This window comes from Cebus imitator, unplaced genomic scaffold (genome assembly GCF_001604975.1).
Source record: "Cebus imitator isolate Cc_AM_T3 unplaced genomic scaffold, Cebus_imitator-1.0 Scaffold31, whole genome shotgun sequence".
NCBI lineage: Eukaryota > Metazoa > Chordata > Mammalia > Primates > Cebidae > Cebus > Cebus imitator.
Window position 1 is genome coordinate 8,860,217 of NW_016107346.1, and position 23,454 is coordinate 8,883,670.

At 44.8% G+C, this 23,454-nt stretch overlaps 1 protein-coding gene across 2 annotated transcripts in view; it reads right to left on the reverse strand.

The window, feature by feature from the left end:
• Window positions 1–6,382: 6,382 nt before the first annotated feature.
• The window catches only part of VWA3B (von Willebrand factor A domain containing 3B), a 232,069-nt gene continuing 214,997 nt past the window's right edge, over window positions 6,383–23,454 (reverse strand). Inside the window, exons 24-28 of one of the 2 annotated variants that reach the window (XM_037736937.1) lie at window positions 22,122–22,246; window positions 19,640–19,777; window positions 16,441–16,541; window positions 7,279–7,495; window positions 6,383–7,112 (exon numbers count right to left, since the gene is read on the reverse strand). In XM_037736937.1, coding sequence (XP_037592865.1) covers window positions 6,981–7,112; window positions 7,279–7,495; window positions 16,441–16,541; window positions 19,640–19,777; window positions 22,122–22,246 — 713 coding nt within the window. In that variant the 3' untranslated portion in view covers window positions 6,383–6,980. Of the gene's footprint in view, window positions 7,496–16,440; window positions 16,542–19,639; window positions 19,778–22,121; window positions 22,247–23,454 lie in introns of both variants that reach the window. The other variant, XM_037736936.1, reaches the window with a different exon arrangement.

Consider the following 23,454-nt stretch of genomic DNA (forward strand, 5'->3'; position numbering starts at 1 on the left):
TAGAGACGGGGTTTCACCATGTTGACCAGGATGGTCTCGATCTCTTGACCTCGTGATCCACCCACCTCGGCCTCCCAAAGTGCTGGGATTACAGGCTTGAGCCACCGCGCCCGGCTTGACCTTTTGTTTTTATGGGTTCCACAGGACCAACTGCAGGGCTTGAGGATCCTCAGATTTTGGTGTCCAAGGGGCTCCTGGAACCAATCCCCTGAATATTGAAGGACAATTGCAGATAGATATATAGACAGACAGACAGATAGATGATAGATAGATTAATATATGTCTTTTTTGGACAATATTTTATTCCATCAATCCATTTTCCTTTCCTTGTGATAGCACCACACTACTATATTTTTAACTTTTAAGTTCAGGGTACATGTGCAGATTTGTTACGTAAGTAAGTGTGTGTCATGGGGGTTGGTTTTACAGATTATCTCATTACCTAGATATTAAGCTTAGTATCCATTAGTTATTTTTTTCTGCTTCTCTCCCTCGTCTCACCCTCCAAACCTCGGATAGGCTCCAATGTGTGTTGTTCCCCTAGCCATGTTTCCATGCGTTCTCATCGTTTAGCTCCCACTTATAAGTGAGAACATATGCAGTATATGGTTTTCTGTTCTTGTCTTAGTTTGCTAAGGACAATGGCCTCCAGCTCCATCTATGTCGCTGCAAAGAACATGATCTCATTCCTTTTTATGACTGCATAGTATTCCATGGTGTATAGGTACCACATTTTCTTTATTCAGTCTATCATTGATAGGCGTTTTGGTTAATTCCACGTCTTTGCTATTGTGAATAGCACTGAAATAAACATACACATACATGTGTCTTTATAATAGAAAAATTTATATTTCTTTGGATATAAAGCCAGTAATGGGATTGCTGGGTTGAATGGTATTTCTGTCTTTAGGTCTTTGAGGAATTGCCACACTGTCTTCCACAACAGTTGAATTAAGTTACACTCCCACCAACAGTGTAAAAGCATTCCTTTTTCTCCACAACCTCTTCAACATATGTTAGTTTTTTTCTTTACTTTTAATAATAGCCATTCTCACTGGTGTGAGATGATATCTCATTGGTGCCACACTATTTTTAGCATAGAGATATCATAGTGTTTAATATGCTAACATAAGTTCCTTCTTCATATCTTTATTTTTTAGTATTTTCTTAGAGATTCATGTTTCTTTTTCCATAAGAACTTTGTTGACAAAAGAGTTAAACTCTGTAAAATACTTGTAGAGATTTATTCTGAGCCAAATATGAGTGACCACGGCCTGCGACAGAGCCCTCAGAAGATTCTGAGAACGTGTGTCCAAGATGGTCAGGGTTCAACTTGGTTTTAGACATTTTAGGGAGACATGGGACATCAGTTAAATGCCTTTAAGATATACAATGGTTTGGTCCAGAAAGGCAGGAGACCATTCAAAGAGGGGGCTTCCAGGTTATACGTAGATTTTAAAATTTTCTGATTGGCAACTGGTTAAGTTATTATCAAGGGAAAAGAATGCCTGAGTTACAATAAGAGGTTGTTGAGACCAAAGTTTAATCATGCTGATGAAGCCTCCAGATAGCAGGCTTTAGAGAGAATAGACTGTAAATATTTCTTATCAGGCTTAAGGCCTGTGTTGATTTGAATGCTGGAGGGTATAATGGGGCATGTCCATCCCTACTTCCCCTCAGGGCCTGGACCCTTCTTTTAGGTTAAAGTTTAGAGTGCCCTGGCCTAGGGGGAAAGCCATTCAGATGGTTGGGGGACTTAGAATTTTATTTTTGGTTTACCACTTTAATACAAACTTTTCAAGCCTCATAAAATATTTGCTGTTGTTTTTACTTGAATTGTGTTATAGTAATACATGAACTCAGGGAGAACTATCATCTTCATCATGTTCAGTCATCCTATCTAAAACAAGGGATGTTCCAGTCTACTTTTGTGTCTTTTAGGAGTTTTTCAAAGTTTTTCATATACTGGTTTTGCATATTTCTTGTTAAGTTTATTCTATATACAGTCCATGCTCATTATTTACAAATTCCATGTTTGTGAATTCACCTACCTGCTTATATTAGTCCATTCTTACATTGCCATAAAGAAATACTGGAGACTGGGTAATTTATAAAAAAAGGAGTTTAATTAGCTCATGGTTCTCCAGGCTGTACAGGAAGCATGGCCTTATCTGCTTCTGGGGAGGCCTCAAGAAGCTTCCAATAATGGCGGAAGGTGAAGAAGGAGCCAGTACTTACATGGCGAGAGCAGGAGAAAGAGAGGGGAGGGGAGATGCTACATACTTTTAGATCTCATGAGCGCTCAGTTACTGTACAGTACCCAGGGAGGGATGGTGCTAAATCATTCATGAGAACTTCAACCCCATGATCCAATCACCCTCCCACCAGGCCTCTCCTCAAACATTGGGGATTACAATTTTCTTTTTTTTTTGAGATGGAGTCTCACTCTGTTGCCCAAACTGGAGTACAGTGGCATAATCGTGGCTCACTGCAACCTCTGCCTTATGGGTTCAAGCAATTCTCCCACTTTAGCCTCCCCAAGTAACTGGGACTAGAGGCATGTGCCATCACACCCAGCTAATGTTTTGTATTTTTTGTAGAGACAGGGTTTTGCCATGTTGCCCAGGCTGGTCTTGAACTCCTGAGCTCAAACAATCTGCCAGTCTTGGCCTCCCAAAGTGCTGGAATTACAGGCATGAGCCACCACACTCAGCCAGGGATTATAATTTGACATGTGATTTGGGCCAGGACATGGATGCAAACCATATCACTGCTAAAACTTATTTGTAACCCCAAAATCAATGCTCAAGGCATATTTGCAGACAGGTGCATTCTCAAAGCATTGAAAAAATCTGAGTCGTCTACTGCCTTCTTGTTTTAGCTCTCCTACTGTAAACACCCTTATAGGGCTGGGAATTAGTATGTTAATAAGTGAGCAATATATATTAAGATATCTTTGGGCTGGGTGCAGTGGCTCATGCCTGTAGTCCCAGCACTTTGGGAGGCTGAGGTGGGTGGATTACCTGAGGTCAGGGGTTTGAGGTCAGCCTGGCCAACATGATGAAACCCCGTCTCTACTAAAAATACAAAAATTAGCTGGGGGTGGTGGCCAGCACATGTAATACCAGCTACGAGGGAGGCTGAGGCAGAATGACTTGAACCCTGGAGGCAGAGCTTGAAGTGAGTCAAGATCATGCCACTGCACTCCAGCCTAGGTGACAGAGGGAGGCTCTGCCTCAAAAAAAAAGAACTGTCTTTGAACAGAAACACACACAAAACAAAGTTATGCATTGATTAGTTGTGACCAGAGGCCTGCAGGAAATCTAATCTTGTATGTCCCCTAGGGGCAATGACTCAATATTCAGTGTTAGATGTAACTTTATAGTACGTAACCACATGAATAGTGAGAATCAGCTGCATTTTATTTTCTTTATTGTTATTGTAAATGAAGTTTTCACTATCAACATGTCTTCTAAGTGATCATGATTTGTGTATATTGATTTTTATGTATTAAGTTTATATCCTTCATCTCACTGAATTCTTTTGTTTGGATTAGTGTTATTGATTCAGGTTTTTCAGGTGTTGGCTTTTATCATGTGCAAACATCATTTTCCTTCTTCTTTTCCAATTATAATTTCTCTAATTGATTTCTCTTGTTTAGTTTTGTTGGCTACAGCCCACCCACCTTTTGTAAGGACAGTTTTTCATCTATGAGGAGCTGCTCTGAGTTGGTGGTAATGGACTGTGTCATTGAGCTGTAGACTCCTAGAGTTAGAAAGGAGCTTAGAAGTATGTAAATGACTCTCACTTGATGCATAGAATCTTTTTTACATCACTTAATTGGTGATCCACTCTCTTTTTGAACATCCATTCCCTTTCTTCTGAAGAACATTTTTCTGTTTCAAGGATTCACTCTGTACCCATTCCACATAGTTCACACGTGGTTTTCAATCACTCCATCCCTATAACAAATTACCCACTGCCCCTGGCTTGTGATCCACACCTACTATATAGGGTGGCCATAATATCTACAAACAAAGGTATTATTATTATTGTATGTGCGGGTGTGTTTAACAGATTGAACACCTTTTATTACTTCTGGTCTATGCTAAAAATACAGGTTCATTCAGCAAAAAATCAAAGCACAAATCATCTGAGGCAATGAATGCATCCAGGTGCACATTCAGGGATTTATGAAAATGCATTAATGTACTATTGCCATTACTCTATGAAGCCAATTATCTTTAAAGGAGATTCAAATAATAAGAAAAGAAAGTGTTTCATATATATACCAAGAGTTGCCATTTCTGGTACTCTTCATTGTCTGTGTCATTCCTGAGCTGATTCCAACTGGCTTTTCTCTTTTTTTTTTTTTTGAGTTGGAGTCTTGCTCCAGAGTCACCTCCTCAGTTCAAGTGATTCTCCTGCTTTCCCTCCCTAGTAGCTGGGATTACAGGTGCATGCCACCACGCCTGGCTAATTTTTGTGTTTTTAGTAGAGACAGGGTTTCACCATTTTGGCTAGGCTTGTCTGAAACTCCTGAGTTCAGGTGATCCACCAGCCTAAGCCTCCCAAAATGCTGGGATAACAGGTGCGAGCCACCATGCCCAGCCAGCTTTTCTCTTTATTATGGGTTATTTCCCTGCTGTTTTTCATGCCTATCTTTAGGCCAGTCTTTGATTGGATGTCAGACGTTGTTTACCTTGTTGGATGGTGGATATTTCTGTATCCCTATAAATATCCTTTACCTTTGTTCTGGGACGCAGGTATTTGGAAACAAGTTTCACCCTTCCCGGGCTTTTCAGCTTTATTAGGTTGGGACCATGGAAGCATTTAGTCAAATGCCAGTTTTGCTCCACTATTGAGACAAACTCCTGAGCACTTTATCTGATGCCCCATAAATAATGTTTTCCACTTTGGCTGAAGGAAACAGGAAATATTCCCAGCCCTGTGTAAACCGTAGGAATTGTCCCTTGTAATCATTTTGAGTGGTCCTTTCTCTGGTCTTCAGTAATTTCCTCACAGCCATGCACTTATTAGCCAGAGACTCAGGAGGGCCACTCCTCAGGTCTCCAGTGATCTTTCTCTCTGCAGCTCTCTCCTCACCAGCCCTGACCCTGGTAAACGCAGCTGCCTTGGTCTCCTCAGAATCCCAGTTCAACTCACAGAGGTGGCAGGGCTGTCTGGGTTCCCCCTCCCTATGCCGCAGCCTGAAAACATCATCAGGAAGTGACTGGGACACGCATACAGCTCATCACATTTGTCCCTCAGAGATCACTGTCCTCATCACCTGGCGGCCAATGTTCTGGAAAGTGTTATTACATACATTTTATGAGGTGTGTTAGTTGCTTTGGTGGGAGGTAAATCTAGTTGCTGCCATTCTGTATTGGCTGGAGGTGGAAGTTCACTGCTGTAATTGCAACTTCTCTTATAACACTGAAGTAGGCACTATTATTGAACATACCACGTGATGGTCTCATGCACTGTAATGCAACACCAATGCAACTAGTGTTGTACATATCTGCCCTGTAGTTATTTGTCTCTGCTCATACCTCACCACTAGACACCAGTGATTGGTCCAATAAGAAAGTGGAGACGAAGAGAATGAGATGGGTACAGAGGGAAGATAACCACCTTCCAAGTGTCTGCCGGCATCTCTCTGGAGCCTGGCAGGCTGTCAGCACGCAATTGCTTTGAATGAACACACACAGGCTCGCATGCATGCATGCATGCATGCATGAATAAATGAACCAATGCCTATGACTGAGTGGTTTCTAAAATGCTCCGCTAGTTCTCCAGACCAGACACCACGCTTCCTTCAGACCCTCACACCCTTCCTTCCTTCTAGGACACAGCTCTCATTAGCGGGGACTGCTCCGGAGCCTTCCTGCTGGATGGAAACATCTGAGTTCTGGGAGGCACGCTGCCTCCCACAAGCACTGTTCCTTGCCTTGTTTCAAACAATTCCCTCACTCTTCCATTCCTTCCTCACTGCATTATTGGTTTTGGTGTGATGCTGAGTGAATATCCCTTATTTTTTTTCACAATTTTAGAAGTGGATTACTCCTCTAATTTCTTCATCATAACCCTGGTTACCCCTAGCTTTTAGGAATGTGAACGCCACTTTTAATTAAATTGTAAATTTTTAGAGTTCAGAACTCTGCCCTTTCTGTTCTATTTGGAAAAAGCATCCAATATTTTTCCTAAGGATGATCTGTACTCTATTTTCATCTAGTCTTAGGGATCTTACTGACTAGAAAAAGGAAATTTGGTGGTATGACTTCATTTTTGAAGTTAGTAAACACAACTGAATACTTTCATCTGTCATTGCTAAAATGTTTTGGGAGAAAAATGGTAACAAATAAACAATTCAACAATCCAGTGGCTTTGAAATGTTTCCAATGTAAGAGTTTTTGTTCTGGTTTCCTGCTCAATTAGAGATACCTACAAGACTACAGACAAAAAGAATTAGGAAAAGCTCAATGAAAATGTCAGAAAACAATAAAGCAGGGAATGTTCGGTCTTGCAGACCTCAGACATGCTACCAGGTCTGAATTTCAGTCCTAACACTGGGTGACGAAATCTCTAATTTAGATGTGATAATTAATTTAAAACAAGATTACAGGCTTGGATCCTGACTTATGCTGACTTCTAAACAATTTGAAAGTCCTGTGACAATCATCTTTCAGGTTAAAACTTCTGGGGGTGGGGCGTCTACCAGAAGATGGAATACAATTTTGTGAGTACAGGGGAAAAACAGGAAAAAGAACAGTCAAAAAAGCCAGAACCAGTGTTGTCATGTGGGTAGGAGAGGCAGTGGGGATGAAGGTGACAGGAGCCTTTGCTATAGACAGGGCAGGCAGGGGTGGCACGGAGGGTGGCATTACCTCAGCAGAGGGGCCAGTTCCAGTGTTGAGGCTGAGGTCTGGGCAGCCTGGGAGGACGCTGGTCTCTTTAACATTGCTGCCACCAGACAGCCTTCAGGTCGGTCCTTTGCTGCTGGGGATGGCTTTGAGCGTATAGGGCAGGGCTGCTGGGGGTGGAAGCGTGGCAATGATGGCATGGCTGCTGAGTCCTAGACACCCGGCCGAGGGGAAGTGGAGGTGGGGCGTCTGGGGAAGCGAAGGTCAGCATTACTTAAGGATGTTAGGGTCTTTGCTGCACTGGAACCTAAAGAGGCCCAGAATCTGGGGGATGATGTCAGGTGTACTATTCTTGAAAGGGATTTCAGGGTGTTTCCAAGATAAGCGATGTGGTGTCCCCCACCCCCAACCAAACCTTGGGCTTGGGGTGTGTCCCAGGGCAGGACCCAGGGGACCTGGTGCTGTGGGAGGAGCGGCCGGAGTCCGAGGGTGCCGCCTGCTGGAGAGGTGGCTGCTTGGTGGGCCTCTCTTTTCTCCTGGGCTTCTCTTGTCTTGGCTCTCTGGAATCCTGTGTGTCTGCTTCTTTCAGTGGCCAGCGGAGGAAAGCAGAGCTCCTCATCTCTATATCCTCTCTAGAGACAGAGAGAGATCAGGGTTACCCTGTCTTGATGGCTGCGGGGTCTACAGAGATGTCCAACCCATCTCTACGGCTGCTTCTCAGCCCCTTACCCATGTCCCTCTTCCCATGGCAAGGAGTCTCTGGAGTACTGTGTCTCCAGTGCTTTAGGCTGGGCTTAGTTCCACTCAGTTCATTTCCATGAGCCTTTGGTATCTGGGAGCCTCCCACAGCAGGGAGAACTTGAATATGTGGACCATCCTGACCAAGCCAGTGAAGGAACGACTCCCAGCCCAGAAGCCCCTGGAAACACCTCAGCATAGACCTGCATCTGCCCCAGGGAGATGAGCTTGGCCCCAGCACAGCCCAGCTCATCCTTGAACTGGAGATTGTACATCGGAGATATTCTTTCACACCCTGAGTTCCTCTAATGACCGCTATCAGAAACAGTTTCCCAAATGTCCAAAATGGTATGATTTGTAATGACATCAAACTTAGGAATAACTGTGAAGTCACAGAGCTCGTTTACTATTTAGAAAATGCGCTGACAAAGCTTATTTACCCAGAAGTGCTGTCCTTCAAAGAAGGCATCTTGGGAACACCATGGCCTCATTCCAGCCATGCCACCATGTTGGGAGCTCACCTTTTATCAGGGCCTTCAGGGTAATTTAAGGACATCTGCACCCAATGTTAAACTTATTTTGTTCCCATAATCAGTATTGCCTATCTTGATCACCCTGCCTTCACTCTGAATAATTTTTTGTTTTGTTTTTACTCTGCATAATTTCTGACTATTACTGCTTCAGATTCTTCTCGAAAGTGTCAGGAAAAAAAGTGCAATAACTTGGAAATAAAGTTTTTGTTATTTCTAAATAGAAAATGCCATCATTCAAATCCTTTGTGAGAGAATCAAGATTCACTACACACGATAATTTTCAAAGATTGGCTCAAAGACTCAGGAGACAATTCCAAAAAGACATTAAAAAATTGGCCTGGGAGATAGCAGTGACATTGGAAAGGCTTTTCTGGGATGCCACAGAAAAAAATCATCTTTAAACCTGAGGCCAGTGCTTGCGTAGATGTATAGTTCTATGATAGCAGGTTCTGAGAGACTTCTAGGAATCATGCTTCAACATTGTATTTACCATCCCTGTTCTGTGAAGTCTAAAATCTTATCCATCACGTTACCCTCAACTATCCCTCAAATTGCTACCTTCCTCCAGAGCAGAGTAAGTTGACACATTCTGGTTCCTTTTCATGGTTTTTCTCTATCTGCCATGAATTAGGATCCATGATTGCAGTCCAGTCCCTAAGCTATAATCTCTCAGAAGAAGGGTGACAAGAAGGGGGTGTGAGAAGCAGATTTTTTCAGGCACTAAAGGCACAGAAAGAACAAGGCAGAGGAGACACCTACCCACCTGCCCAGAGGACTCTGGGAAGAGGAAGAACAAGAGAGGCCCAAGAGCAGCGTGTGGACAGCCCTCACCTAGGGGACCGGTCACTCAACTCATGGACCACCTGAATAATGGAATTCTAGTGAGGCAATAATGAAACAAGAAGTGACACTGTCATGAAAAGGTGCAAGTGACAAGTTATTTGGAAAAAATATAAGTGTAAAAAACATTACACAACACAATGCATATTACATCTTCATTTTTGTTATGAAAATTGTGAATCCATAAGGATGACTGGAACCCTTGCATTAAACTATTCACAATCACTCCTGGAAAATGAATTCCAGTAGAGCTGTCACTTTCTTGACATTACAAAAAGCTGCAATTGTCATACACGATAAGGAGATAAAAAATATGGCTTTTTGATATAAGCTGGCATAAGCTTATGGTGAAATAAGAATCACCACAGTGGGGAAGACACTGTAGAAGGACCTATACCAAGGTAAAACTGGTGATCACTTTCAAAAAGTGGGACTATGGGTGGTTTTTGTGTTATTTCCACTCATTTTTAATTTAGAAACTATATTAACTATGCATTACTTTTGGCATAAGAATAAAGCAGTACAAGTCATCATGATTGGTACGAAAAGCAGGTAGGAGTTTTGATCAAGGAAAAGTCTTTACTTGAAGCAAGCAGATACTGCTTGGCTTCTGTATTTCATGCTCCAGGATGGCTGAGGTCAGCCAAGTTCAAGATCTTTCACAAGGAAATGTCTCCTTATAGGGAGGGGTGAGAGCGGGAGGCAGGGTGGGTGTGAATCTGATGTGAAGGCCTCAACCCCACCCCTATGCCACACACCTCCCTCTCCTATCTGACCCAAGCTCATCATTGGAAGGGGGAGGGCCACCAGGGTCTTAACCTCCAGCCAGGGGGGGTTCTCCATCAGCATTCCTGGAAAAGACCCACTGAATGGCTTTCTTTTACCCAATCTCATGCCCAAACAGAGTTCAATTAGGTGCTCTATTAATTATGTTAGGCTACAGATCTGGCTGAATAACATGATCAACCTATGATAAATATGGGTGTGTGTTCAGAGCAGGGCAGCCAGGCGCTGTGCTAGTTCCACTTCTGGGAAGAAAGTGTTGAGTGCCCACTCCATGCCCTCCTGGGGTCAGAACCCACCCCCTTCACTGGATAAAGCATTGTCAGCTTGTCAGTAATCCTGCTGGATCCCTGAGGTCTCGTTTGTATTTTTCCCTAAGTGTCTCTCTCAGTCAGTCTGTCTTAGAACATAAAGAACAAGAGGACCCATGGAGTAGGCACCCAGCAGATGTTTGGTAAACACCAGGAGGCCTTAGAGTTTCAACAACTGAAGGGGAGGAGAATGAAGAGACTGAGAAGCAAAGGCTGTTGCTATCTGAATTGCTACCGCTGGCCCTCAGGGCTGGCGAATTTCTGTGACTCTTGTGTCCCCTTGTCCGAAGTCGTAGGGCACCACTAGGTGCTTCCTGAACGTAGGCAATGGCATGTGTCCTTCTGAATTACACAGGACACTCACAGACAGGGTTTGTTGCTGAACTGCAATTTTTTCAGGGCTTTTTTCTAGCATAAGAAATGGGCTCCTAATCTGACCAGAGGGGACGAAGGGAGCTAATGACCTCAGAGGCTTAATGATTTCAAATGCACAGATCCCTCTTAGGAGAAAACCGTCAGGAGTGACCAGGCAAGATTAAGGGGAGTGATTCATCTAATGTCATGTCAGAGGCAGTGCTGAATCTTGAAGCTTCAATCAATGACTTAATTTCCCTGATGTCAGGAGACAATATGAGTCCACAACACTACACAGGGTCGAGGGAGGAGTATTAAACACCGCAGACATGATCATTTCCACTGGGACATACTCCCAAATCCAATGGCTTCATGGAAAGTTACTAAACTGTTCAAAAGAGAGATAACGAGAGGCTAATATTTTGTGTAACAGGAATTGAGGGAGCAGGAGTTGACCAGAGATCCAGAAAAACCCCACCTGGCCCTGGGAGGGTCTCTCCACCTGCGGACTCATACACGGCTGCGTCCTAAGACCACACAATGACCCTCAAGCAGCAAGAGAAGAACATGCCTCGCCTCCAGGGCCCCAGAACCCAACAGCTTCCTTCAGATGCCTCACAGTTCCTCTGGGGCACAGAGGAAATGGTGAGCACTATTTTGCTTTCCTGATATCACATTTGGAATGCTATTATTAATTTTTTAAAAATAAATCATACACCCTCTAAAGAAACTTTTTTTTTTGAGATGGAGTCTCGCTTTGTCACCCAGGCTGGAGTGCAGTGGCGCAATCTTGGCTCACTGCATGCTCCACCTCCCGGGTTCAAGTGATTTTCCTGCCTCAGCTTTCTGGGTAGCTGGGATTACAGGCACATGCCATCACAGGCAGCTAATTTTTGTATTTTCAGTAGAGGCAGGGTTTCATCATGTTGGCCAGGTTGGTCTTGAACTCCTGACCTCAAATGATCTGTCCATCTCGGCTTCCCAAAATGCTGGGGTTACAGGCGTGAGCCGCCACGCCAGGCCAAGAGTCTTCTTAAGGAAGAATCTTGAAGGTAATTTGCCCAAGTCATGCTCTGTTAAGGGTGAAGGGAGGAAGGATTCCAGCTCATTCGGGAGAGATTTCTAGCTAGTTAAGTGGCACCAGGTGTGTGTGTTCAGTTCAGGTGGCCTGAGACCCCAGTCTGTGGGTGGTTGAATAACACCTGCTAGAGGCACTTCTCTCCAATGGAGAACACCAACAGCTGGAGCTCAGACCCACCTGGGTCTGAGACCACCAGGTGCTTCCCCCTGCCCTGCCAGAGGCTACAGTCCTCTGTTAGGAAAAAGATGCCAGGGGAGGCAGCCAGGGAGGGACTTGTTCTGTGAGTCCCCTGGCCTGGCAAGGAGAGAGGATGCCAAATGGAGCAAAATCCGCCTGTTCTGCCTGCTTCTTGTACCACATGGGAGAAACTACACATGTATTCTCTGAATGGAGGAAGTTATAGACAGGATAAGGACCATTTTCCCTCAGAAAAGGCATCTCTGATGCCATGGAATGTAGCAGAAAGCTCAGGCATGCTCCTTAAGGGAGAGGAAGAGCAGTCATTTCCCTCCATCGGACATAGTCTTGGAAGACATGCCTCTCAGTTGTGTGTCAGAGACTGGCATCGTCATGCTACAAAGGAAAGAGAAAATCTGCACCCACATCACTGGTTTCACGTTGAATACAGCAACACCACATCCTTCCTTAAAGAATGAGCCATGTGGAACTTAGCAATATTGATAACATACTTTATAAGACAACCTTGTTTTAAAAAAGTATTTAAGAATCATTTAGGTGTCAAATTTTAAGTTGAAAATGGAAATGTGCATCAGCGTTTGCCATGTTCAATCAGTTTTGAGCTCTTCAGCCTTCAAATGTCTTTCTTCCTGCCTTTCACTCTGCCCTGTCCTCACTTAGAAGCCAGAAGAGCGACCTGCAGGAAAGGCCCCCAGAAAGAAGGAAAGGAGGAGTGGGGGAAGACGGAGGCTTGTCTGGGCCCGGGTATCCCCTGTCTTACCCTGCAAGCAGATACTTATAGTGAATTCCATATTTGAAAATTAAATTTTGTCAAATAATGTTCTATTGGAGATGTAACCTACAGTATATGCCTTTAATAGCCTGGAAAGGAAGCATCAGGAGTTTCTTTAGATGGCCTCATTTGGAATAGTGGCATGAACGCTCCCTAAGGAACATATTTGTAAAGCAAGTGAGAAAGAACTCCTGAGGAAAGGATCTACCAGAAGAAAATCCCAGCGTTGTTACAAAGTCAGACTTACACCTTCATTTTTGTACTCGGTTCTGCTAGTCCTGATTGTAGAAACAGAGACAGGTTAAGCTCTGAACTTAACAGGTTGAATGTGACCTCTGCTTAAGAGAACTAAACTCAGTCTCTTGCTCCCACAGAGGCAGCCGGAACAAAAAAGAGTGGAAATTACAATGGGGGACAAGGGAGTCAATGAACACTTCCACTGTGTGAAGCCCAGAAGAGAGAGTAGATAATTCACAGTGCAGAGCTTTAAATAAAGCCTGGGGAAGATGGAAAACACAGGCTTTTCTCAACATACAAAGAACTGCATTTTCATTCTAAAATAATGATAACATTGAGTTTGGTAAAAATGGGCAATAGCTAGATACATCTGCTCATGTTCCTTTATAAGGAGCTGTAATTTGGACGTCATAGGAACCAGAAGCCAGACCTGCAAGGACTGTTGTCAGAGTAGAAGTTTGAGATTAACAGAAAATGCGCTGCTACTTTCAATGAAGTATCATGCCCATCTAGACCAAGAATGAACAATTGTAGCGTATGTTTTTGGTAACCATAGCTAAGGAAAGGTTCTCTGTAGAGCTGCACACCTCTAGAGGAGTGTCACTGGGCATCTGCTAGCATGTGTTTCTATACTGATTTGTTCTTCAAATAGTCATTGGGGGCATTCTGTGAGCTGGACTCTGGCAACTGGGATTCAGAGGCAGATAGAACCTGTCCCCTACTTTCAAGGACTTGTGCCTACAGAGTCCAATGCAAAGGAAATTTTCTTTAACGGAAACCTTTACAGGTTGCAGTGGGACCACCTCACCACATGGTGGCAGGTGGGGGGAGTGGCCTGGGGTACTGGGACATTGCATGGTGGTGCTGATGTTTGAGCTCAGTCTTGGAGTTCTCCAGGTGGCCAAGGGCAAGAAATAGTTTTCCAGAGAGAATACTTAATCTGGTGGAGGCAGAGAGACCTGAGAAAGTATGGTGTGGGCAAAACCTACACATAGCTCAGAGTGGTTAGTATGCAGAAGGCACTGGCGGGTTGGCTGGGGGTGGCTAGGGACAAATGAGGTAAGGTAGTCAGGCCTGGGCCAGACCAGCAAGAGGCTAAGCTGGGATAAGAAGGGATGATGGGGACGGGACTCTGAAGGCTTTTTAAGTGGGGAAGAGGCAAAGGCAGATTTGCATGGGAGGAAGTTGATTCTGCTGAGCCTTCTGACGAGTGACTGGGACTGTGGCAGGAGGAGGCTGGGGGACATGAGAGCTCCTGACCAGTTTAGGATCACTGTAACCTGGAGACCAAGGGGGCGTGGTAGGTGAAGAGTAAGCAGCAGCCAGAGGTGACGACTGATTTTCTGGCTGTACAGCGCCGTGACTTGTGGGTGAAAGGGCGAATGGAGACGGAGAAGGCTGAGATAGGAGCAGGTTTGTGGGGAACTGCTATTTCAGTTTTAGATGTCCTAAACTTTTGAGATTCTATACACTCAGGTAGAAATATCCAGTGGGTGGCTGGAAATAATGCTATTCCCACAATGTGCCAAACGCCTGCCAGACAATGACCATTCCTATCTTCACACCACCACCATCTTGCAGAAGAGCTCAGGGTCGATGAGAAACCACAAAACTGACAGCAGGGCTGGGAGATAAATCCAATTTTGGTTTCAATGCTCTTCCCCTATAGTTACCCAACATGGCTGCACCGTGCAACCAGCTGAGGGTGGGGGGCTTTCAAAAAATCCATCTCAGGGCCCACGCTCGGATTCTGACTGTGACACACAAGCTCAGGAGAGCAGCCTGTGTTGGAGAAGGAGACATGAGGTCCTTATGAAGAAAGAAATTAAATAATAGCAATAAGAGTAAAACAAAACTGTCTAATGTGTAGTTGCTATATAATACAGTAAATTTTGCTGTGTTGTGTGCTGTGTAATACGATACCTCCCAGCTCTGTTTCAGGCAGAATAACTGTCTTCCTGCAAACCGCTGAACCTGATCTACCCTCCCCACATTCTTAGCAAAGTTCCCAGGCATCTAAAAAGTCCTGTTTTTCTTTCTAACAAATAAAAACTGCAAAATGTGTCTCTCACAATGTTACTTTTCAAATGTAAGGTACATCACAAAACATGTTACGAGTTAATTAATTGCTCTTTGTTCTGGCTTCTGTAAACCCGCTTCCTGCTTCTTCATCCTGTACCACCCAGGTACATAAAAGGCACCCCATTTTCTTTGTCCTTTGCTCAAAATTAAAAAGCCATTCCACTAAGTCTGTAATCATGTTAAATAAAATCCTCCTGCAACTCCATTGGTCTCTCCAAATCTCTCACTTCCCACTACACTTAGTGTGAAGGGAGTCTTGGAGGCAGTGGGTGGCTGTGAAGTCAGGCAGGAGAAAACCCAGAGAGGTGGAGCCGCAACAAGCCTAAGAGGAGGGGTTAGGGCAGAAGGGTGTGGCCGGTGGTGTCCAAGGCGACTGCAGGAGCAGGCTCAGTCAGTGAGGGTGAAGCTCACCGGTGCAGCCCGGTAAGAGGTCCCCTCTGGCCTCTGTGGAAGGAGTTTATTGGAGGGGTGAGGGCAGACGCTGATACCCAAGGCTCAGGAGTGAACAGGAGGCAGGGGAGTCTCTCCAGTGACGCATGGAGCTTGGCAGTGAAGGGCAGGGAGCATGCTGGGTCATACTGCAGAACTGAGGGAGTGGGATTTATTTAGGAGTTTGTGGGTGCTGCATGTGTGTGAACAGGAGGCAAACCTGTGTACTTGCTGAGGTGAAGGACTCAGTGAAAAGGAGCTAAGGAGGGAGGTAAGAAGAATCCAGAGATCACTGATGAATCCGGGACTTGAGGCAGTGGAAGAGGGGCCTCTGGAGCCCAGTGGACAGACTGGCCTGGGGCGAAAAGAAGGACACTGATTCTTTGACATCAGGGCGAAGGCAGAGACTTCCATAAGCCCAGAGCTGGGAGATCAGAAGTGGAGGGAGAGACTGTCTAATGATTCTGTGATGAAGCCGAAGGCAAGGCCATCAGGAAGAATGAAGGTTAGCACTCAAAGACAGCCTGCAGACTCTAAGAGAAACTGGAAGATGTTTCCTGGGTCCTTTTCCCCAACACGTGCTCAACATCCGCCTTTACCTCTTTTTGTATGCCCTTGACTCCAAGGTCATGGCTCCATGACCCCAATTTTGATGCCCCTCATTGGACCCATGGACTTGGGTTTTTGTTTGCCCTGCAGGCCTCCCCCTTAACTTCTGCCTTGCCTTTAGTCCACCGTTACAGCTCTTGGCAATCCTACTGCCTCAGCTGAAAATGTGTTCACCCCACTGCAGCCCTGGGAAGCCACCGCCCACCTATATGCTGACCTGGCTACAGGCAAGCAGGACCAGCCCCTCGCTCCCACCTCCCAGCAAGGGGAGAGGTGGGTAGGTGACTGGACCCAAATGCAATTTAATTAGAAGTCCCTGAATCTTTACAGATAAAAGGGGAACAATTCCTTCATATTCATCACATATTCATGAATACTTTTCTGAAGGGTCAAATAATGTTGAATTTGAGATTAGAACCAGATGCATAAATAGCAGGTGAAAGGTGTGATGTTGAAGGGATAATATCAGAGAGCTACATTTTAAGTAGGACATTCTCCATCTCTGCTTTTCTTCCCTAGTATTAAGAGGTCATGGATCTCATCTCGAAAACAGATTAAAAGTGCAAGGATATAAATTAATATTCAAGAGATAAAAATTGAGTGCACTTACACTTTTGGATCCTCAGGAATTGGGGGTGACTTTATATGAGAGCAGGAGAGCGCATACTTGTTTTGGCTGATCTTAATAAGTGCACTCCGAGGGCAAAATTCCTGTAATAATACCAACAGAATTCACTCAATTTAAATCAGAAATGTCCAAAATTCAGATATAATTTTATTCTAGCTCAACCCATTATAATAGCTTCTATTCATTATCCTATTCAGGGTGACACTTAAAAGAGTAGTTTAAATTCAGAACCTCACTTGATAATTATTTGCTGAATAAGTCATCATTGAGTCCTCTCTGTCATTTCTCCATATTCTGGATCAATTTCCAAGTCTACCACGGAAGACACACACACACACACACACACACACACACACACACACACACAGAGCTTCATATAACCACCTTGCTTTCTATCTTTATTTCAGCTTTTGGCCACCACTTTTGCTGAAAGCCCTACCTTCAGCCTCTTTGGGTCTCCCCAAGTTCCTATCAGAACTATCTCCAGTATCCTTCCCCCTGGCCGCGCCCCTGTAGTCTCCAGGGTCCCATGTCCCCCATGACCTGTAGGTAAATTCCAAGGTCTTTTCCTGGGCTCTGTGGCTTCCCCTTAGAGATCCTGGGCCAACTGCCTCATCTCTCCCCGCACCCTGGGGCATACCTGGGGACATCTCTTAAAACATCTCTCCCTCCCTTTCACAGTTGATACCCCCAGAGTGGTGCCACATATCAGGAAGAGGAAGGCTTCCCCATGCTCTGCCGTTCCAGACTGCTTCTCTACTGCTATCCAGACAGCTTCAGGAAACTCCATTGATCTCCAAGGGTTTTTCTTCTGGGTTGATGAGAAGACATCTCCTTTTCTGCTTGTTCTATTGGGTTGGATACAGTGCTCTTGTGGCTGCTGGCTCTGATGAGCTTTCTCCTTTGCCCTTAACCTTAAAATTCATTTCCCATGCCCCTCTCCCTGATGTAACTGCCCCCCTGGATATTTTTATTCTGTATTCTAGGCAGCTGGGCACGGTAGTTTAGAGGGCAGGCCATGGAGCCAGATTGTCTGCATCCAAATGCCTGCTCTACACACCAGGTGTGTGCTTTAACCGCTTGATTCAATTCTTTTTCTGGAAATCAAGATAATAATAGTCCCTACCTAATGGTGTTCTGAGGATCCAAGTGTCCACTCTGTGTAAAGTGCTTGGATTTACACAGTAAATCCATGGCACATAGTAAGGGCCTAAGAGAGTCAGCCACTGTTATCTGGCTTTTTGCTAACCAATAAAGTTCACTTGTTGGTCTGTTTTCCAGGCATATTAAGTCTTCCATCAAGACAATTTCATTTTCTATTAAGAATGTCATTCATTCAAGTAATTAAAAAAAATTGTAAGACCCTTCTCTTCATCAGGGGCTGTGCTGGGAGGAACAAAGGTGAATAGACGCGGTCACTGCCTTTAAGGGTTGAGAGGTTGGTGACGAAGCCAGTTTGGCAAGGGCAGTGTGGTGGACAGGAGGAACCCGATGGCCCTGCGGGAAGTCACGATCAGGTGGAGTCTTTAGGATGACAGGAGTTTAGGGGAAAGGAGATGGGAAGGGCAGTCCAGGAAAAGGCAAAAGCCTAGGGCTTGGAAAAGCCCACTGCATTCAGGAAGCTGTGAGCCTTCCACCTGGCTGGAGGTCAAGCTTATGGAGCAGGCTGGGGCCACACTGGGGTCCTGGGGGGATTTTCTCTAAGGGTGGCTCGAAGCATGTGTGTGGGTTGGGAGGAGGCAGGGGACGTCAATCAGGCAAATATCATCATCAGTTTTGTAAACTGATAAAGAATTCTTCTAAAACTTTTAGAAAAACGACATAGAGAAATACATAATTAAGGAAGGATTTCTTAAACAAATACAGAAAGGGCAGTTCATAAATGAGAAAAGGGATAAATTTGACCATATTAAAATTTAACGCTTCTCTGTCAACAAAGATTCCAAAGTTAAAAGACAAGTAGCAGACGGGGAAAAATACTGGCTGCATATATTACCAAGAATTACTACTCAGAAGACACAGAAGACCTCCCCAGTCAATAAAAAAGTCAAATGATCCAATAGACAACATAGACCCTTAACGAACACCTGTCCAATGAGCAAATCATTCTAGAGATGATGCAGTTATCACAGTCATTCCCACTCACTGGCCCTGGGGGGTGCAGAAGGAAGGGAGCTGAGTGATGTGCTAACCTCTGCAGCCACTTCACCACTCTGTTACCCAACACCTCCTGTCAGACACACAGATCGCTTACGCTTACGTGTCTTTTCTTCAAGCCTCACACTCACCCTGTAGGGTATACATAGACAAATATAGATATGTAAAATAATCATTTTATATGTGATCAAACCGAGTCTCAGGGGGTGAAGCAACCTGCCCAGGTCAGACAACCAGTAAAGAGCAGAGTGAATGTTCAAATAATCCTGACACAGATCTTTTGATTGGAAAGCCTGTGTTCTTTCCACTCGACTCCATTTTGTCCCTGTCCGCCCTTATGTCTCCCAACTTCTACCAACTCTGGAGGTGGTTTCTAAGCAAGTAGGAGATGGGAAACCAGGTAGTGGCACCCCAATACAGGGGACACAGAAGAGAAGAAGGTGCTTGGGGAAAGGGGGTGCATTGGCTTGCGGAGTCTGAATTGCCGGTGCTCACCCTGAGGAAGTGTTCCAGGAGGACCCAGCTAGAAGCACAGGGTTGGAGCTCAAGGCAGGAGCACAGGGCTGGCACTTCTGGCACAGAGGAGATGTCCAGAGATGGAAGGTGACTTCGAGAGATACTGGGAGGAGGCAGAGGAGGACAGCACTGGGAAGGGCCCAGAAGGTACCCAAGTCTGCAGGGTCAGCAGAGGAGCACAAGGAAGGGGCAGTCTAAGCAGGAGGACAAGGAGGATGAGGAGGACGGAAATCGAGAGAGAGAGCCTAGAGTGAGCCTGCCCCTCCATCAAATGCAAAGCACGGTTCAGCAATGAGAGCCAAAGGACCACACAGAGGGCGTCAGAGGCCGTGGTCGCCTCAGTGAAGGCAGGGTGTGTGGCACAGTGGGCAAAAGCCAAAACACAGGGAGTATAGAGTAGGGCAGCAGACGCAGCCGAGGAAACCATTCATCAAGACGCCTGGAAGTGCCAGGAAACAGGTTGGCACTGCCCAGGAGAAAGTCCTTTGCTAAGTGAGAATCTACTTACTCTCCGGTTGTTACACTTCAAAACCGTGTAGAATTTTTCTGCATCCACATGCTTATTGGGAAGTGCTATGACAATGGCAGGGACGTAGAAGTCAAATCCTTTGGGTATCACGATTTTGGCAAACACATAATCTCCAACCTGCAGAGGAGAACATATAGCAAATGTTTTGCTTATGGATTGTACAGACAATGTTAATATAAGCTCATTTTAAAACACTCCAAGGCAATTGGCAATTACTGATGCTAAAATTCAAATACGTATTTTTTTTCTCAGTTAAGAAAGAATTCCAACATTGGGCCACATCTGAAATGTTGTGATCAGTTTGGGAAACCCCATTTTAGTAGGACTTCGACAACTGACTAGGGTCCAGGGAACAGCCAGCAAGATGGGGAGGGTCCTGGAAACCGCATCCCAAAGAGAGTAGTAGTTGAAAGAACCTGGGGTGTTTGTCATGCAAACATAAACAGTGTCTTCATCTGCCAGAAGGGCTGTCACCAAGACTAGGAAGGTAGAGGTCTGTTTAATGTCGCTCCAAAGCATACACCCAGAATCCATGGGTAAAAGTCGCAAACAGAGAACTTGCAGCAGAAAGAGTATGCTGTGGAGAGACTCGCAGAGGCTGTGGGCCCTTGTGCATCGTCAGGGCACAAGAGCACTGTTGTGGGCCAGGGCTCTGACTAGGAAGCAGAAACAGAGGCCCAAGGATGAATTCTCGGATTCCTCCTCCAGCGCTTCTCCACTGGGCTAACATTGGGCGAAACACAGCAGTGGGGTGCTCTGCAAGATTGCCCTCTACTCCTGGGCCTTGGAGCTGGAATTAGGATAGTGGCCAGAGAATGAAACAGACATGGCACAGCTTTTGATGCATCTGTGAGCAGATGAGAACACATTAATCTGGCTCATCTGAGGCAGGAGAACAGGGTACGGCATCAGGAAGCTTAAGGTCAATTCGTGCTGACTTTCTAAAGCTGAATCAAGGGAAAGTACCAACGTCCGGGGGCAGGGAATCTGGGGCCAATTCGTGATAATTTCCTAAAGTTAAATCAAAGGGAAAACATCTGGGTCTGGGGGCAGAGAACCTAAGGCCAATCACCACAAACTTCTAAAGATAAACCAAAAGGAAAAACCCCATCGCTCACACCCAGTAGCAAAGGATCAAAGGCCACTTTGCCTGCAACCCTCCCCTTCCACCCGGGCTCAGAGGGAAAGGGAGTGTATCTTGGATTGGCTGCGGGCAGCAATTCACCTCAGCCTTTAATTAGCCACAGACCAAATCCTTCATCCAGATAAGGGGTAGTCCATAAGAATCTCAGAAGTAGTACTTAAAACCCAGAAATTTTTGCAACAGCGCCCCTGAGCCGCTTGCTCGGGCCCATTCCCACCGTGTGGAGTGCTTTCCCACTTTAATAAATCCCTGCTTTCCATGCTTTGTTCCTGTGTTCCATTCCTTTGTTACTTTATTTGTGCATATTGTTCAATTCTTTGTTCAAAACAGCAAGGACCTGAACAACTCACACTCACGGCCTTTCTTCCGGTAACACGTGTGGAATGCACATTTGTGGTAGCTGTGCATTATGATTCACCATCTGACACCAGCTGACCACAGTGCCAAGGAAAGTGCTACCTCTGCCCTTGTTATTATATATTATATTATAATATAATATTATGGAATAGAATATAATCTTTTGCAGAAGAGATATATAAGAAAGCCGTGTTTGTGTTGGTAAGATTTAATCAGCAATCCCCTAGTGAGCTGGAAGAATTCTTGCCACTTTCAAAGACACCTGCCTTAACCATAGGACCTGGGGAAATCTCATTTGTGGTGTCATTCTGGGATCACAAAAGGCTTCCATTTAAAATGCATCTTTAATTTTTCTATAGAAATGTATATAGATTGCTATCTAATATTTGAAAATTCATAGATTAATTAATTTAAAAGATGTTCAATGGAAGGAAAGATGGGCAAATGAGCAGTGATGGTTAAAGATAAAGAAAGCCTGATCAATGTATATTTGCTTTTTCAAAAACCATTTAATAGGAAACCCTCATACTCCGGGGCCCTTACTGATCACTGAAGCTCGGGGACAAATGATGCAAATATAAAACATTTTAGTAAATATAATTACAATGAGTTCCAATTAAAAAAAAAAAAGTGTCAACAGTACTGGCAGCTACAGCAATGGCTTTCCCCCAACCATCTACTGTCTTGCAAAGGGACAAGGACCTCAAGGTGCAATGCGAGCAAGACTGTGCAGCCCTGAGCTACGTGACAGGGAGTCGGCAGGTCAGGGTCACGAGCAAAGAAATTGCAAGGCAACAGGTCCCAGAACAGGGGCCACTGTTCTTCCTGCCCAAACACACCCTCCCTGCAGGAGCCCGCGTAGGTTTGGCAAAGGGCCAAACAGCGGTCTTGGCGTCCTCTGTTAACCAGAAGTCTGTGGATGGTGAAAAATGGCCCCAGAACACATCAGGGAATGAGTACCTGGAGCAGCGGGCAGGGCATGGCGCCCCCTACAGGCATGATGAAGGAGGTGGACACAACCTTGGTGTCTCCGTACCTGAAGCCCACCAGTGCTTGGGTGGGGCTCACACACTTCTTCACAACCCCTAGAAAGAATCAAAGAAAACATAAAGACAAATAGCATCGCTTTGTTAGGCTTGTGCACACATTGCCTGTTTAAATCAGCGTGCCCCTTTGATTTCTCCAGCAGATAATGTTGAGTACCATAGGATGCCTACTGGGTTGAACAACTCAAAGTGGTGATGCACACAATGCCTAGTCTGGGCACCTGCTGAGATGAGAACCTCAGAGAATGCATGAGACCTGTCCATCCGACACTATCAGCCTCTGTCCTGACAAGAGCATTGGTCCTGGAAATAAAGATCCTCCTTCCAAACACCTCCTACCACCCGATTTGTTCATTTACTTTGCCTCTGTCTTCTTCCATAATACTTAAAGATAGAAAATACATGTTGCTAATTAAATCGTGAAAGTAAAAAGGAAATATAAACTCCCATCCAAATCAGCTTTTCATCTGACTAGAGTGAACATACTCAGCTTCCCCAAAATGTACAGCTGAAAGGAACAAAGAAAAAAGAGGTAAGGCTGGGCGTGGTGGCTCATGCCTGTCATCCCCACACTTTGAGAGGCTGAGGCAGGTGGATCACCTGAGGTCAGGAATTCGAGATCAGCCTGGCCAGCATGGTGAAACCCTGTCCCTACTAAAAATACAAAAATTAGCCAGGCATGGTGGGCACCTGTAATCCCAGCTACTTGGGAGGCTGAGGCAGGAGAATTGCCTGACCCTGGGAGGTGGAGGTTGCAGTGAGCTGAGATTGCGCCATTGTACTCCCGATGACAAGAGCAAAATTCCATTTCAAAAAAAAAGAAAGAAAGAAAGAAGAAAGAGGTAAGAAGTTTCATTTTTAGTTATACTAAAGGAGTGCATGATAGATATAAAAGGTTAGTGTAAAAGTAATTGTGGTTTTTGCCATTAAAAAAGCGACCAAAACCACAATGACTTTTGCACCAGTCTAGTATATGTACACACATATATATTATTTAATTATATAATAATTTTGTTATACATTTTAATTAATATAATTATTAGAATAAATTATCACTATAGGAAAAGAAAATACCTGTGTTAAAATGCACATTTTAAAATATTTATATGACTTAAGATTTATCTTCTCATTAGAAAGGGGTTCTAGACGTGATCAGGGAGATGATGACATTGGCCACCTCCCTGGCAGTATCAGCTGCTCACAGACCTTCACGGAGATGGAAGTGTGCATGTGCGTCCCGCCGGGCT